The 15,850-nt window shown below is 43.4% G+C and overlaps 1 protein-coding gene across 1 annotated transcript in view; it reads left to right on the forward strand.

Annotated features, from left to right (window-relative positions):
- The first annotated feature begins 3,065 nt into the window (after positions 1–3,065).
- The window catches only part of Prkg2 (protein kinase cGMP-dependent 2), a 93,671-nt gene continuing 80,886 nt past the window's right edge, over positions 3,066–15,850 (forward strand). Inside the window, exon 1 of the mRNA XM_052198536.1 lies at positions 3,066–3,529. Coding sequence (XP_052054496.1) covers positions 3,069–3,529 — 461 coding nt within the window. The 5' untranslated portion in view covers positions 3,066–3,068. The remainder of the gene's footprint in view (positions 3,530–15,850) is intronic.

Genomic DNA, 15,850 nt, shown 5'->3' on the forward strand with positions numbered 1-15,850 from the left:
GCTCCCAAGGTGACCTCAGTGAAACAGAGATAGTATTGGGTTGGTTTAATGCTCTATACATAATTGTGCTTTGGGTTTGCAAGATGATTGGATTGGTACAGATTTTTCTCTGTCCATATACAGCAATGATTCTTGACTTTTTCCTATTTAGGGTGTTATAACGCTTTATTCTTACATCCAAGTGCTAATATCCATGAGAGGCTACGGATATACTCCACAGAGTTTACAGTACTCCAGGCTCAGTAAACAGTTGCTTCATGAATACAGAATAAGTCATTAGTTCAATATTAAATTTGAATTTGTTTATGCTTGCCGTGTGCTCTATAAGACAATTCTGTTTCCTCCTTGCCTCACCTTGGATGAAAAAATGCTTGTTCACAAACCAGAAATATTGTCTAGAAAACAGCTTAGGGCTGCGTGGCCAAGGCTTGCACACACATTAATTTCAGAGCCCTTTTGGGAGCACATTTCAGAATATCACTCAAGTTAATTCTCAAGTCTCAAACCAACGTCTGATGACTTGCTTATTCTGAATAGAATCACTTCTTTGAATTCTTTTCTCCTTCACCTTTCCATGGGATGTCAATGGGTAAGAATAACAAACGCTGCCTGGTGAACAGAAGCTTAAAGGTTATACCTGCTCCATGTCTGATGCTGTGGAAGCAACACTGCATACGCTTATGATTTTTAATGGCTGCTCCCAGCAAGGATCCAGTGTTAAAAGGCGAATCACTTCCTGTCTGTGTCTTGATCTTGTGCAGCTTCTATTGGCTGGATGCATCTGTTTAAAATTTGGAGACTGTTAACTGTTTGTATCTAGTTAGCCTCCATAGATGTCACCATTAATCTGGTAGAAAGCCTGAAATCAAGTCAAAAGTTTTGTTTCTCCTTGAGCTAGATATCTGAAGTGGGGAGCTGGGAAAATGTGTGTTTTTAAACTTCAGTTTTGATCCTCTGTTTCTGATTTCATAAAATCAGAATTAATCCAGATGTTTTCACAGTCCATATATGGTTCCACAGACTAAGCCATCCAGTACTGCAATGCTCGGTGTACAAAGAGCACTTAGTCAGAGCAGCATCTGCTGTACTTCAGCTTTGAAAATTCTGCTCTTACGGGATTTTGCCCACATAGGTTTATGACCTGCAGGTGATTTACATTTTAAAAATGATTTTATTTTGTTTATCTTTAATTATGTGTATGCTCCTGTGAGTGCAGTACGTATAGAGGCCAGAAGGGGGCATTGGGTCTCTGGAAGCTGGAGTTACAGGTGGTTGTCAGCAGTTGGTACTCAACTGCTAAGCCATATCTCCAGCCCTGATTTACTTTTTAAAAATTTACTATTATTTATGTGGAATTGGCTTAGTAAACCTAAACATGCTACTTTATTTCCATTGAAGGAATAATATCAATGAAAGAAAATGTTTTGGTGCAAACCTTTTGAATTTATAGTAAATGTTAAAATAAATACAAAGCTTTGGGATTTTTTTTTTAAAAAAATACATGGCAAATCAACAAAAATTATCTTTTGTAATCCCTGATCTTCTTCTCATACCCTGTTTAGTGATAACTTCGGGGTTTCTAAGAGGCTGTGTGTGTGTGGGGGGGGGTTGTTGTATGTGTGTGTTTTGTGTGGGTATATGTGTATATTCTGTGTGTTGTGTGTGTGTGCACGTGTGCATATACATGTCACTGTTTAGAATACACTTGGAGGCTATGGGTCACAGGGGACACTTCTCAGAAACTATCCACCTTGTAGTTTTGAGACAGAGTCTCTCACTGAGATCCAGGATTGGCAAATTAGACTAAACTGCCTGACCACCCAACCCCAAGAATCTTACTGTCTCTACCGTCCCAACACTGGGGTTAGAAGCCTGACTGTGCATAGAACCTGGGTCTCCATGCCTGCATGTCCAGTACTTTCTGAACTATCTCCCCAGCCCTCCTGTGAGAAGATAGATCCATCTCTTCTGCAAATATATGCGGTGTTCATACATGTGTGTGCATGTTCGTGTGTGTGTGTGTGTGTGCACGCGCGTGCATTCAAATACATGTCTGTGCCAAGGCAAGCTGGAAGTTGTTGTTAGGTGTAAATTTATTTCTACTTTTTGAAATTGGGTCTCTCGCCCAATCCAGCTCAGCAATTTGGATAGTTTCCTTAAACAACTTGGCTCCAATTGTCTCTTGTCTCTGTATCCTGGGCATTGGGAATATACGCAGGCTGCCATGTCTACCCAGAATTCATTCTACTAGTTACTTAGTAACTAAGTTAGGAACTACTAACTTAGTTCCTCACACTTGCTTAGCAAGTGCTTTACCTACCAAGCTATCTTTTGAGCCCTGAAGATATTCTTAATACAAGAATATCTTCATGACACAAGTGGTTGCTTTTTGCACACCTTGGCTTTGGGACCCAGCATGAAGGATGCAGAAGAAACTTCATACTGATGTTTTCTTCTCAGGGACCATAGCTTAACGTTTTTAACACCAGCACTGACAGAAAGACAGCACTTACTAGTGTACCAGGCAAGAACAAACTGCTAATAGAGCAACACTGGCTTTGCCTCCGTCCTTGGAGGACTGCAGATGTCTTATTTCTAAACCAAGGGAAGCCTTTATTTGTTTTAACTGTAGCCCTGTGGGTGTGGTGGGAGTTGAGACATTTTTCAAGCCTCTGTCGATGTGACTGCTCCTTTGCATATCTAATCTCTTCCATGGTGACATCCAAATCTCAGCCCCGTTGGGATGCAATTGCCAACTATCCAGAGAGAAGCACTGGAAGAGAACTGTAGGTGACTAGGGCCAGTTGTAGAAAATGCTCAGCTGTGGCGCCTGTTCTCCTGAAAGGACCGGGAAGAATGAACGCAAGTGCTGACGGCTCTCTGTGGAGGGATAAAGGAACTCTCTCGTTAGTTTCCTCTGTGAGAATGAAGGGTTTTACTGTTCATCAAAGGCTGATGACTGCTGCGCATCTGTTTATGAAGCAGACTGGAAAGGCGAGGGTTGTTAGAAAGTGGACCGCCAGTTACTCATTCCCAGTTCTGTGCCCTCCCTTAGGTTCCCGAGCATCATGGGAAATGGTTCTGTGAAACCCAAGCATGCTAAGCACCCCGACGGCCAGTCCGGAAACCTCAGCAATGAAGCTCTGCGGAGCAAGGTGGCCGAGCTGGAGCGGGAGCTGAGGAGGAAGGATGCGGAACTGCAGGAACGGGAGTATCACCTGAAGGAGCTTCGGGAGCAGCTGGCCAAGCAGACCGTGGTCATCGCGGAGCTCACGGAAGAGCTGCAGAGCAAGTGTATCCAGCTGAACAAGCTGCAGGACGTTATCCACGTGCAGGGGGGAAGCCCACTGCAGGCCTCTCCCGACAAAGTGCCTCTGGATGTCCACCGCAGGACCTCAGGCTTGGTCTCTCTCCACAGCAGGAGGGGGGCGAAGGCCGGAGTGTCTGCAGAGCCAACAACCCGAACCTATGACCTCAACAAACCCCCCGAGTTTTCCTTTGAGAAGGCGAGAGTCAGGAAGGATTCCAGGTAAGAAGTTTCTGTGCCCAGTTCAGTCAAGGGGTCTTCACAGCAGGAAAGACCAGCGAGGTGTCTAGGGGCATGAAACTTTGAGTTGTGGGTGTGGAGAGCTTTGTGGAGAAGGTTATCTCTTATTATGCAGATCTGGAATTGCACCGGGAGGCTGAGGTCTAGAGATTCTGAGACAAATGCAGTTTAGGGCCGAATTGTTCTCTTGACACAACTGATGTCAGAGGACAGAAGATCACATAGGAAGTGCGCATGTCTGTTAAGCAGACTTAACAATACACACAGAGCACAGTTGGGAGGAACATACACAGCAAAGCCGGCTTCCTAGGCGCTGGTCTGAGGGAGTCCTGAGAAGGACCATGATGGGCGCTCCAGGGAGGATGACTTCATCCATTCACTCCACAGTTCCTGCTGAGTGCTCTTCCTGCCAACCACCACACTGGCTGCTTAAGGAAAACAGACAGATCTCTCCGTCTTGTGTGGAGAGATAGCACACAGAGAGAGACAGATGAGGACTGTATAATTATTAATTGGGATAAATGACACAGTGAGAGGAAGTGCTGTCGGAGGAGCTGGGGGGTGCTGAGAGAACTGGGGTTGTCATGGAGGCCCAGCTGATGGATGAGGTGACCTTTAGCTGAGACACAAAGGACAAAACTGGAGGAAATTAGGTGAAAAGGGCAAAGGGAATAAATTAAAAGTTACAGTTGATTTCTAAAACCAGACTGCTTTCCCTTTCAGTGTCTTAAATCAACATGTAGTAAGTGTGCATATTTATAGAATCAGTGTGATATTTTAACACAGGCATATGGTGTCTATTGACAAAATTGGGAATTTAAGGTTTGTGCCTTTTTATCATATATTTATGTTTGGGATGAAATTTTGAAACTTTGAAAGGAAATGTAGAATTTCTCCAGTACTTTGTTCTAATGTGCATGCCAGTGTGTGTTTAGTAGCTCGGTTCTGACTAATGTTTGATTTCCTGATTAGGAGAGAAAGGTAAGTTATGGTCTCCTTTCTGTGTGGCCTTCCAATGGGCGCTTGTTAATTGGCACGAGCTCTTTGCCTTGATGCCATCCTGGCAGAGTCTGAGGCTCTGTGCAAGATCTGTGAAATTAAATCAAATTTTAATTTACTCCCAGGCGCAAGTAACATAAATCAAGACAAAACGTCCAACTTAAACAAATAGCTGATCAATCTTGACAACAAAATTATGAAAGGAGGTTTAATTCTTCAGGTTGTTGACAACAGTTGGAGCAGTGAATAATCAATAAATACCCGAAAGGAAAATAGTCATACTGGGTTATTAATCACAAAGTTATGTAGCTGAATGAATCTGATTAATATTAGTCATTACGATGGTTTTGTGGATGGAGTCTAAAGTTTTATTATTAGTTGGTTTAGAAGGGTCTTATCTATTTATTCCTTTCAAAATAATAGTTATTTTAGTGGCATGGATTTATAAATTATAGTTATTATAAACATATGCATATTTTCAGAGCTTACATATGATCTGCCATTTGTTATAATAGACTATGTGTTTTGATATATGAATGTATACTTAATTACTAAATATCATGTCATTATACTTACACAGACATTACGTGGGCATAAGTAATAGATTACTTACTGCCATCCCCAAATCTTCTCAAATTGAATCTGATTTTATATATGGGACATTATCTGAGAAAACTTAGAACTAATCTATCTTGACTTTCTCTCTATATAAGCCAGTATGTTCCTCCTCTTGAAACCTTAAAAGGATATGTTTATTTGCTTTGTCCAAAAACCAAAGACCTGCACTCATCCTGAGTCAAAGCCCTAGTCTCCCAGAGCTGAATAACACGAGACAAACATGCGCCTTAGGATTGCTGGTTAACTTGTTTATTACATGCTAAAGAAAATAATTATTTATGCACTTAGAATGTTTTAAGCTGATCCCCTATGGCTTTTCTTCTCTGCATCATGAAGGGATTCCAGGAAAGGCAAGGCAGTGTGACTCTGAGTAAGGATGATCAGTGATTCCTCTTACCCCAGTGACAAGCCAGATGGACACTTGTCTATGTATAGGTCAAACTAAAGAAGGGGACTAATTGATTTTTTTTTTCTGTACTGGAGATCAAAAGATGAATTGATTTGGTTAATGATTAGTCCTAAATAGGACAGTAGATAATTCATGCCCTAATAATTCTCGTATACTTTTACAGAGCCTCCAGGTCATAGGTGAACCACTTGTGTAGCCTATGGGCCGGCCCAGCACTCCTTATTAACCAGCTTGCGTTTCAGTTTTACTCGATAAGCATACAAAGGCATTTCTCCTTCAGTCTGAAATAACTTGCTGAGCACTGCTAACTCAATCAGTTCACAGAGGTAATCACTCCAGAGTTTGAGAAGTATTCACCAATAACTGTCACTTTCCCGTTCCTAAACACGTCTAGTTTTCGAGAAAAAGCTCAAATAAATCTTGAATGCCTTGTAGGCAACTTATGAAGGAATTTTGTAAGAAACCGTGTTCTAGAATTCAGAATGCTAGGAATACAGGGTGTTGCTCGCTGACGAGGCCTGATATGCCAAGTCCATAGCTTCGGCCACTTACCACGCGGAGCCTGCTAGAGCTGTGAGGACGCACTCCGTTAAAATGGCTCCTCTGTTCATTTTTTAGGCTCTCATAATTTATTCATCGAGCTTCTGTAACGTTTCCTGGATGGACTGAACTCTAAATCTATACCTAATATATATGTGTCAGATACATTTTTTGGGGGATAACTTTTGCTCTCCACGCTTGCCCAGAAAGCTGTTGAATATCACATGATATCTTTTTTTCAAAAGAATACCTTTGTCAACAGAGGTCTCTTAAAATTAATAGCTTGGGGATCTAGGAACCGCTATGAAAATCAGAGTGTAAGATTTGATGGAATGGCGAGTTGAGACCTTCAGGGTTCAGCTTCGATAATCCCCGAAGAACAGTCACTCACACACACCCCAGCCTGTGACTTTTGAGACCTCTACTCAGCCACACTGTGACTGAAGGGTGAACGTCATTGGTTTTAAGGCAATCACAGCTCGTGCCAGCTTTGTTGACCAAGGCGCACTAAATATACTTTTAGAGTTTGAAAAGGCAACCTGTCCGTTTCACCTCTGTGCTGGTCTAGAAATTTTTATCTTCTCTACTCGAAGATTTGTTCCTAAGGATTAGGCTCTGCAGTGGTTCAGTGCTGTCTATGTACAGTGACGGAAAGACACTGTAGCCTGTGCTGTCCTGCCAGTAGTCAGATGTGGCTCTTGGATGTTTGAAATGTGGGGAATGCCTGTAAGGGAATGAATTTTCAGCTTCCGTTACTTAAAGTTATCTACCTACATGTGTCTGAATGGCACTAGACTACGTGTCTTCCCTTATTGTTATTGCCATTGAGAGAGTCGTGACTTCTGTGGGCTTTGGGAACAGTTTATAGATAAAGTAAGAGCAGTTTTAGGCCCAGCCACAGAGAATGTGGATGCTTCACACACTGAAGTGGTCACGGAGCAGAATGGCTGTGGAGCGGCTCTGGAGGTGAGCTGTTGTTTGTAGTCGTTTGGCACTGAGCCTGTGGAGCAGTTTAGATGCAGACAGATGCGTAGGCGTGCTATGCCGTCTGCTCTGCCCCAGGCACCCAGGTTTATCAGAGTATCCCACCTCCTTTGAGACTTAATACTTTCTAAGTGTTTCAATGTAATGTTGGTGAATCTCAGAAGGCCTTGGAGCTGGAGGAAGCTTACGGGTCATACCCTGCTACTCTTGTCTGGGAAGAGTTTGGAAAGACAGGCGTTGACATTACAGAATATACCACAGTAGGTATGGAACTCACACAAGATTCTAAGATTGACTTAGAGACCTCTGAAATATTTAGGATCTACCCACAGATGTCAGTCCCACAGTTCAGGTCCCACAATGCTTTATGATAACAGACTCTACTGGTTAGTAATGGTGGTGCCTCCTCCCTCTTCCATGTGGAACTGAGTAGGACCTGTGCTTGGCACCGATGATGATGATGATGATTAGCATGAGCCATGCCTTAGAGAGACCTGTGAGTAAAGGGTGTGAATAGACTTGGCCTAAGCGATGTCGGAGGACATGGCTGAGCACATATGTTCCTGTGAATGAATCGTGCACTTCTCAAGGCTGAAACCAGGAAAGGGCTCAGTATTTTGGTCCACGTCTGACTTGCCGTGATCATAGAGATAGCCATGCATCCAGAGGTCAGAGCAGTTATTGGAATGCAGTTGTTTTCTGTTTCTGTAGATGTCACTTAGCAAACTCCAGCATTGGCAGAGCAAAAATTAGAAGCTCACGCTGACTGTCTGGTGGAGCACAGGCACATTTATCAGAGACATCTGGTAAGTGGCTGCTATGAGCGCCTTTTGCTCAGAACGCTTAAACTATCATTTGAAACTATTGTTCTTCTGTGAAAAGGAAAGATAAAACAAAGGCTTGCCACGGGCTTCAGACGTGGATGTGAATTCCAGTTTCGGGGAGGACAATTAGTTTTGTTTGTCACTCCCACCCCAGGGGAGGAATAGGTAAAAGTGGAAAATGCTGGTGAATCATACTCTGGAGCAAGATGGGGGCGGGGCGGTGAGGAAGAGTTCTCGTGCTTCCTTTCTGAAGGAGTTCTGTAAGTGTGCCACAGAGAAACAGGCTTTCCTCACTCAACAGGAAAGTTCTTATGGGAAGAAATAATGGTGAACTATTAGCAAATGTGGGCTAGTTACCAGTCTGGTGCTTCACAAACATGGGAACATGTAATACAACAACCATTGGAGATAGTCACTCTCCTACTTTATACATTATACATACTCGAGCACACACACACACACACACCTCTCACATGCATGCATGTAGATGCTCACACAGGCACAAGCACACACACATACAACAACTGCGTGCTAGTCACAAGTCTAAATACTGCACAGTTGCAGAGAGATGTAAGGCTTACAACGACTCGGTAGATCATCACAACCCGCTTTACACATGAAAAATCTGGGCCTGTAGGCATTACATCCCTCACTGAAGGGAGCAAAGTTCTTCATTTCTGGATGGGAATTCAAAGACCCAAAAGTAGCTCAGACTTCTGCTCTGTCCGATTTTTCCAAAATTAGATTTAGAAGAGGACTTTTCATATTTTGGTTGAAAAGCCTTGTAGTAAACTAACTACCAAATAATAAATGAATGGATAATTTAAGTGCTACAATTAGCAAAACAAACAGAACACCACCAAGAAAATCCCTCTCTGCTTTTGTGTCTCCAAGAAAAATTATACTGCAGCGAGGGCTTCTCTGAAATGAGTTCATAGTACTAGGAATTTGTGTGGGATGGGAGGAGGGGGCTGAGTTAGTAACTTAGGTATTGTTCCCTGAGAGCTTTTAACAATTGGAAATGTCTGGAGTGAACTATAGACCTTTACCTATCAAGTCTGGTAGTTAAAAACTTGGTGTATATGCTTAAAATACTGCTAGCGTAACCTCCCGATTCAGCATAGCAAACACTGTATGGCTTAGTCTTATGAAGGCATGGGAAAACAGAAATCCAATTGTTTGATCTGAGTGCTAGAAGCCATGGGTGACCATTACCCAGTGCCATGTGTACTGGCAGGCACTGGCGTGTTTGGAAACAGAGGTTATGATTTATAACAATAATGCTCACACACATAGACACCCAGATCCATGCCAGGTGCTGAGGGATGGGATCAGGAAACAAAGTTATTATTTAACTATTAGCCGCTCATTCTCTTCCATACATTATCTCTTGGACGCTTTGGACTTGCCTAATCAGGTGTGTGCTTTCTCTGTTGTACCAAAGGTGAAATTAAAGCTCAGGGTAATTTGTCACTAGACGGAAGCTTGTGGTGTTGATAGATTGTTAAAGGAGGTTTGCAGTTTTGGTCTACCTGATGTCCAGTGTATATTCGCAACCAGATGTAGCTTATAGCATGAATGGCTTCCCTTAGGTTTGTATAACCAGGCTTGGGGGGGGGGGGCTTGTGTTAGGGGGCTGGGGTAAGTGAGGGGTACTCTTAAGTTTCATAGAAAAAGGAAGGTTACTTATGGGGGAGTTTTAACTGTGTCTAGAATTAAGGGCGGCTGGCTTGTCGCCTAGAAGCAGTGAAATGAATGAGTGACCTCCCCAAGGGCTGGCACCGGCTTCTCTCACTTCCAGCGTCTCCTCTCTAGGAATACAAAGGCTCTGCGCTAGAGCACCCCGTCTCTCTGTCTCTGTCCTCGACTCTTACATGCCCTGCTTTATTCATTTCTACCCATTATTCCCTCTCACCACAACCCCGACTCCCAGTCCGTCAGCAGCCAGGTGTTAGGGAAATATGTCATGTAGCCTCAGAAAATGCCCAGGCTGTTTTGAATAGTCTGAAGTTCAAGCGCTCACAGGTAAGCACCATGATAGCCCCGAGGACACTACCCCCTGCACTACATTCTCATGGTGAAACTGTGATATTTTTATACTACCCAGAAACCATATCGATTCTAACCAATAGCTTCAGGTTACAGCAGGCAGTGGGATGGCCCTGTACAATAACACATTCAAATCAATACTTATTTACTGAATACTGACTCAATGAAGCTCAATCCTTTTAAATATAGTTAAGCCACTGTTACCATTGTGACCTCACAGAGTGCCTCACAAGGTCATGGTCATCACCTGCAGTTCCTTTTAGAAGACATTTTTATTCTTTGAGAATTTCATGAATGTATTTCAGTCATATCCCTTCCAACACCTCCCAGATCCACCCTTCCCTCCTCCCAGATCCAGCCCCCCTCTCTCCCACATCCTCCCTCCCACATCCTCCCTCCCACATCCTCCCTCCCACAACCACCGCTATCTCCCTTCCAGATTCACCCCTACATCCACACCTCCCCAAATCTGGTCCCGCTTCCTTTTTTCTTTTACGAACTCATAGACTTGGTGGCGTCTTGATCTGTGATGTCCACACACTCAGAAGTATGGGACTGTGCACTGGAGTATGGCCAACTTACCAGGAGCCACGGCCCTAAAGAAAACTGACCGGACTCTTCCCCAGAAGCCCCAGAAGCCACCTATACCACCTTAGTTAGGGGTGGGATTCACGAATGCCTTCCCACTCCACGCAAGAATGTTGGCTGACATCACCTTGTGCGGGCAGGCAACCCTATCTTTGGTGAGTTCAGGAGCACAGTAGTCCCATCATGTCCAGAAGATAACGTTTTGCTGTGGTCTTCCCCAACCCCTAACTTTTACAACCTTTCTCTCCTTTGAGACGGCCCCTTGAGGACATGGTGTATTCTAGAGGTCCCTAATGTGAGCGAGCATTTCAATGATGCTTTTTCTCTGAGCTTTGGAGAATCCCAAGGTTTTGCATTAACCACTATCAGTACAAAGAAATTTCTCTGATGAGGTCTGAGACCTGCGCTAATCTATGGATAGAGAGGCACTGGTTTAGAAGGCAGTTTGATACTATGTATCTTTACTGAAATAATGGTTACTACTCACTGCTGTCAGTGAACTCTCAAATGGGGCCTTCTTGGCTAGATTTGCAGGACTTTAATTCTAACTGAAACCGTTAGAATCCACAATTGCAGCCATGGGCGTACCTCACCACGTGGCTTCTTCCTGCATGACCACAGGATTCACAGCTGGTTAAGAGTCTTGACTCTTCTGCAACTGCCCCTGTAGCCTGCGCAGCACCTTCAAGTTAACACAGCCACAACTTAATCCCAGCTATTTTGACACAGATCTTAGTTTGCTTTCTGGATCCTTAATCTGTAGGTTCTGTAGACCTTCTTGGCCATGTTGGTTTGGAACTGTGTAGGCTGGCTTCAACCCCTGGCTTGCAGTCCTGGGCAAGAGCTTCTAGCTAGCTGTACTGACACCCTTCCAGTGTCTTCAGAGACAGAAGGTCCTTTCCTCATACCTTCTTTTGTCTTCATAATCATTCTCTTATAGACAGTGCACGTTTCCTGGCTAGGCACCCATAGAAGGCGGAGGTAGAAACAGTGCAGCCGAAGAGACAAGCCCTCCTGCACCAGCCTGCTCTGTGAGACAGAGGGAAGGCAGCATGCCCGGGCCCTGGTCTCTGTAGTCTCTGTAAGCCAGTACTGTCCCCTGCCTAATTTAACAGCAATCCAGGTCTGAGGCAGGAAGAACTAAGTCAAGGTCAAATCGCTCAGGTAAAGAATACCTTTCTCATCCTGTGATTACACCTCCTGCTTCAAAGTCTCATTTTAAAATAATCTGTTTTTGAAGAAGTGTGGGTTTTTTTTTTTTGTTAGAAATATTTCAGGGCATTCTTAACTAGCAGGTGTCCTTTTCATTGAATCTAGAGCCTGCAACAGCTGGAGGATGTTTTATATCTAATTTATATTAAAGTATGAGTGGTCGGGGATTCCCAAGTCCCTTTAAGCCTCCCAGTATTATATTCTGTCATATCAGCTCAACTGGGGATGGTGATTTCCTAGCAGCAGTTTGGACAATATTTTCAGAAGTTATAGACCAAGTTCCCGGGTAGGAAGGAAAGAAGACACTGGTGTTCTGCGTCCCCATCCCCCTTTCCACAGGAGAACAGGGACAGGGAGCTAAGGAGACACCAGAAGAGGTTTCTGCTGGACATGTCTTGGGACTAGGGAGTTAGCATTCTGTCTAAGCTCCGCCCACAGTTACCTGGCAACATCCAGGTGTGCCTGACCCACTATAAAAGGGGCTGCTCGCCCCTCCTCTCTCTCTCGCTCCCCTCTTGCTTTCTCATGCTCTTGCTTTCCCTCCCCTTCCCCATCCCCTCCCCCCATGCTCATGACTGGCCTCTTTTCTCTACCTCCCTCTCTCTGCCTTTCTCTGCCTCTACTACCCTGTTGATTGCCCTCCCAGTGCCCTCTATTCCTGTGGCTGGTCCCTCAGGGGGAAAGGATACCTCAGCATGGGCCCTCAGAGGCTCCTCCCTCCCTCATACCTGACTACACTTCCATAGAACATATACCCCCACCCCCTTTATCTTTTTATAAACACATCACAGGGACTCAGAGAAATACAAGTAATAATTACCTCATGATTTGAAATGCAAACAACATGTGTTTGCTGCCTCAGAGCATTCTGGGCTGGGAGTCCAGCTCACTTTGTGTAGGTCACAAGGCTACAGAGGAGGGGTCAGGCCAATGTGCTTTTTGTTCTAGTACCTTCCAAACCAGTGGTTCTCAACCTTCTTAATACTTTGACCCTTTAATGCACCTCTTCATATGGTGGTGAACCTCAACCATAAAATTATTTTTGTTGCTACTTTATAACCATAATTTTGCTACTATTATGATTTAAAGGGCAAATATCTGCTATTCAGGATGTCTGATATGCAAGCCCCAGGGGGGCCATGACCCACAGGTTAGGAACCATTGTTCTAGAAGAAAGGTTCTCTTCCAAGCTTATGGAACTGTTGTAGAATTAAGTGCATTGTGGGTACAGAACCAAGGTCCTAGTTTTCTTACTGGTTTCAGCTGAGGGCTGAGCTTAGCAGCTTAGCCCTGTTGTGTGAGTTCCCTGCAGTGTGTGCCTCTCTCCGGCCTCTCTACAACAGGCACTTCTTTGTGGCAGTTGGGGAGTCTCTTTACAGTTGGCTTAGTCGTGGCCATAAAACCCGGAGGTGGCCTTCCACTGTTGAGTGTTTTGTTGGCGAGGGAAAGTTCCTTGGACCTGTCTCTATTGTATGGCAAGGTGTTATGTAAGGCTGTGAAGCAGAAGCCACACCAAACTCTTACTTCTTTGAGGTGAGACTCTCTGGTCAAAATGGCCATGTGGAGTACGTAAGACACATGTAAGAAGATCAGAGTCATACATCCATGTTCCTGTCATCACCAGAGCCAACTGATGGGGACCACTTAATGTTTAACACTGGATGAATATAGAAACAGAGTGTAGCATATAGAATACACATATATGGGATATTTTCCAACCTTAACAAGATGTTATATCTCATGTTATAAATGAACCTTTCAGACGTTATACTAAGTGAAACAGATCAGGCTCAAGAAGAAAAATATTGTATGGTTCCACTTATGAGCTATCGGAAGTAGTCAAAAATTAGAGTTATAAAGTAGAGTGGATGTAGCCGGGGCAGAATAGAGAGATTGAGTGTGTGATGGGTGTGGCTGGAAGCAGTTGAGTGACCATGGTTACAGACAAAGGGAATACATGTAGTGCTACCGAACTGTGCATGCAAGTAGTTCAGCTGCACATTTTATGTAACGTTTTGTCACAACATAAAGGCATATTCAGAGTCCTAGGGCTGATTAAACATGTTCTCCCAAATGCCAGGGCGTGCTTCAAGTTCCAGGTGGGGCTGGGAAGAGGGAGCAGGGAATCAGGATGTTCTCTGTTCTGTATCCATTTGTTATACCATGAAAGAGAGTCTGATATAACAAAGGGCTACAGTAAACATTGTATTAGTCAGGTATTGTTTGCTTATTGCTTGCTTGACAAGCATATACATTTGTTACATATCTTTTGGATGTTTCAGGTATCTTCCCTTTCCTCCTAGTGTTGCAGAGAAGAATGACATCCCATGTTTACATTTATAATACTTCAGAAGAAAAATTGTATGTTATTTTTTAGTGTGTGTGAATTTGTGTGTGCAAGTTCCTTTAACACACAGAGTCATCTCATTGGCCCACGCCAATAGTTCTTAAGTGTAGCTGTAGTCACCTGGGGAATTATTTTTAAAGGTATCTGGGTCTGGCCCTGGGAGAGCCTGATTAAATTGGTTTGAGGTGAGAGCTCAGGCTTATGGTATAGGATTTATAAACACTGCTTACTGCTTACACTGAGAACCCCTGGGTTACAAGGATGTGCCCGCCCCCACCCCCCACTGACTTTCAAAATAATCAGCTGAAGGATCTAAGATCAGTGCTAATTAGATACTTAGAACTGTTTACCGTTTATATCTAATTACCATGTCACACCATCAAATGCATGCATATCATCAAGTGTGTCAGGCTAGCCTCCTTGTAAATTTTGGTTGTTTTCAACATTTCATTATTAATCTCTGTTCTTTGATACTCAAGGGGAAAGAGCCATCTGCAGAAACCTGAGAAAGAGACAGAGAAGTGTTTGTTGTGAGCAGGAATAACGGCAATGTGATTAAATTAGAACCGTGCTCGATTACATGGTCAGTAGGGAAGAGGATGCATGGGAGAAAATCCCACGGCCTGTTTTCTGGTTACTGCTGGAATGGCCCCATCCCTTCCCAGGCTGCTTTGCCAGTTTATAAACACAGACATTTATTAGGTATCTTTTTGGGGTTTTTTATCTATCAAAAGGTGTAGGGTTTTGATACAAAACCCGGAAACAAAGAGATGTGTGTTCTGTTTATCAGTTGTCTCTGTTTATTAGGTGACTGAAATCAGTTTTACCCACTCTTGCCCTTATGTCTATAATATTTAAACAAAGAGAAGAAATCTAAATGTTTCCCAGTTTTCTCAATATTATTAAATTCCTAATATATGCCAAGTACATCTTGAAAGGTATACTTGTATGTACACCTATGCACTCCCATGTAATAGGTGGGGGAGGGGCCTTAGTCTTCATGATCTGAGTCTCTTTAGGGAAATTAAAATTGTTTCCCCCATGTGTGGTCAATATTTATGCCATAAGAGATTGGTTTAATGAAAGAAGGGACTTTAAAAATATCGAGATATTTTGTTTATGTTGAAACAAGTTCTCACTATGTAGCCCAGGCTGGCCTTGAACTCAGTAATCTGTTTCTACCTCCAGAGCACTGGAAGGAAAGGCATGTGCCACCACACCCAGCCTTAAGAGAAGATCTTAAGCTAGGTAGACTATAGGGATATAAAGTGGGCTGGCACATTTGGGAACAGGAAATAGTTTAGTGGGTGAGGATACCCCAAAATGTAAGGAGACTGGACAAACAGAGGGCTTAAACCATTAGGAGTTTTACCAACATTTTGAAGTGATTTCTCTGAGTGAATATAGGCAGAACTTACAAGAATGTCAAGTTTTGCAGGTCTCAGTTTTTCCATTGGTGGTAAGTGGCTGATTCACCTAGGTAATAGCTAACCCTTGAGCAGTATATTTTATATCCTTGTACCATTCTTACTGCATTATGCTGTTAAATAACTTAATTCTCAGAAATTTTACGACCTGTGGACTATGTTTATTGTTGTTTTACGGCTTAGAGAATCCAAGAGGCTAGGTGACATGACAAGTTTCCAGAGTTTGTAAATGGGGAACCTTAGAATCAAACTCTGGTGTCCCCTTTCAAGATCTTGTGTCCTATATATGCCACTTATTAGATTGTG

The sequence above is a fragment of the Apodemus sylvaticus genome, chromosome 11 (assembly GCF_947179515.1).
Source record: "Apodemus sylvaticus chromosome 11, mApoSyl1.1, whole genome shotgun sequence".
Lineage (NCBI taxonomy): Eukaryota > Metazoa > Chordata > Mammalia > Rodentia > Muridae > Apodemus > Apodemus sylvaticus.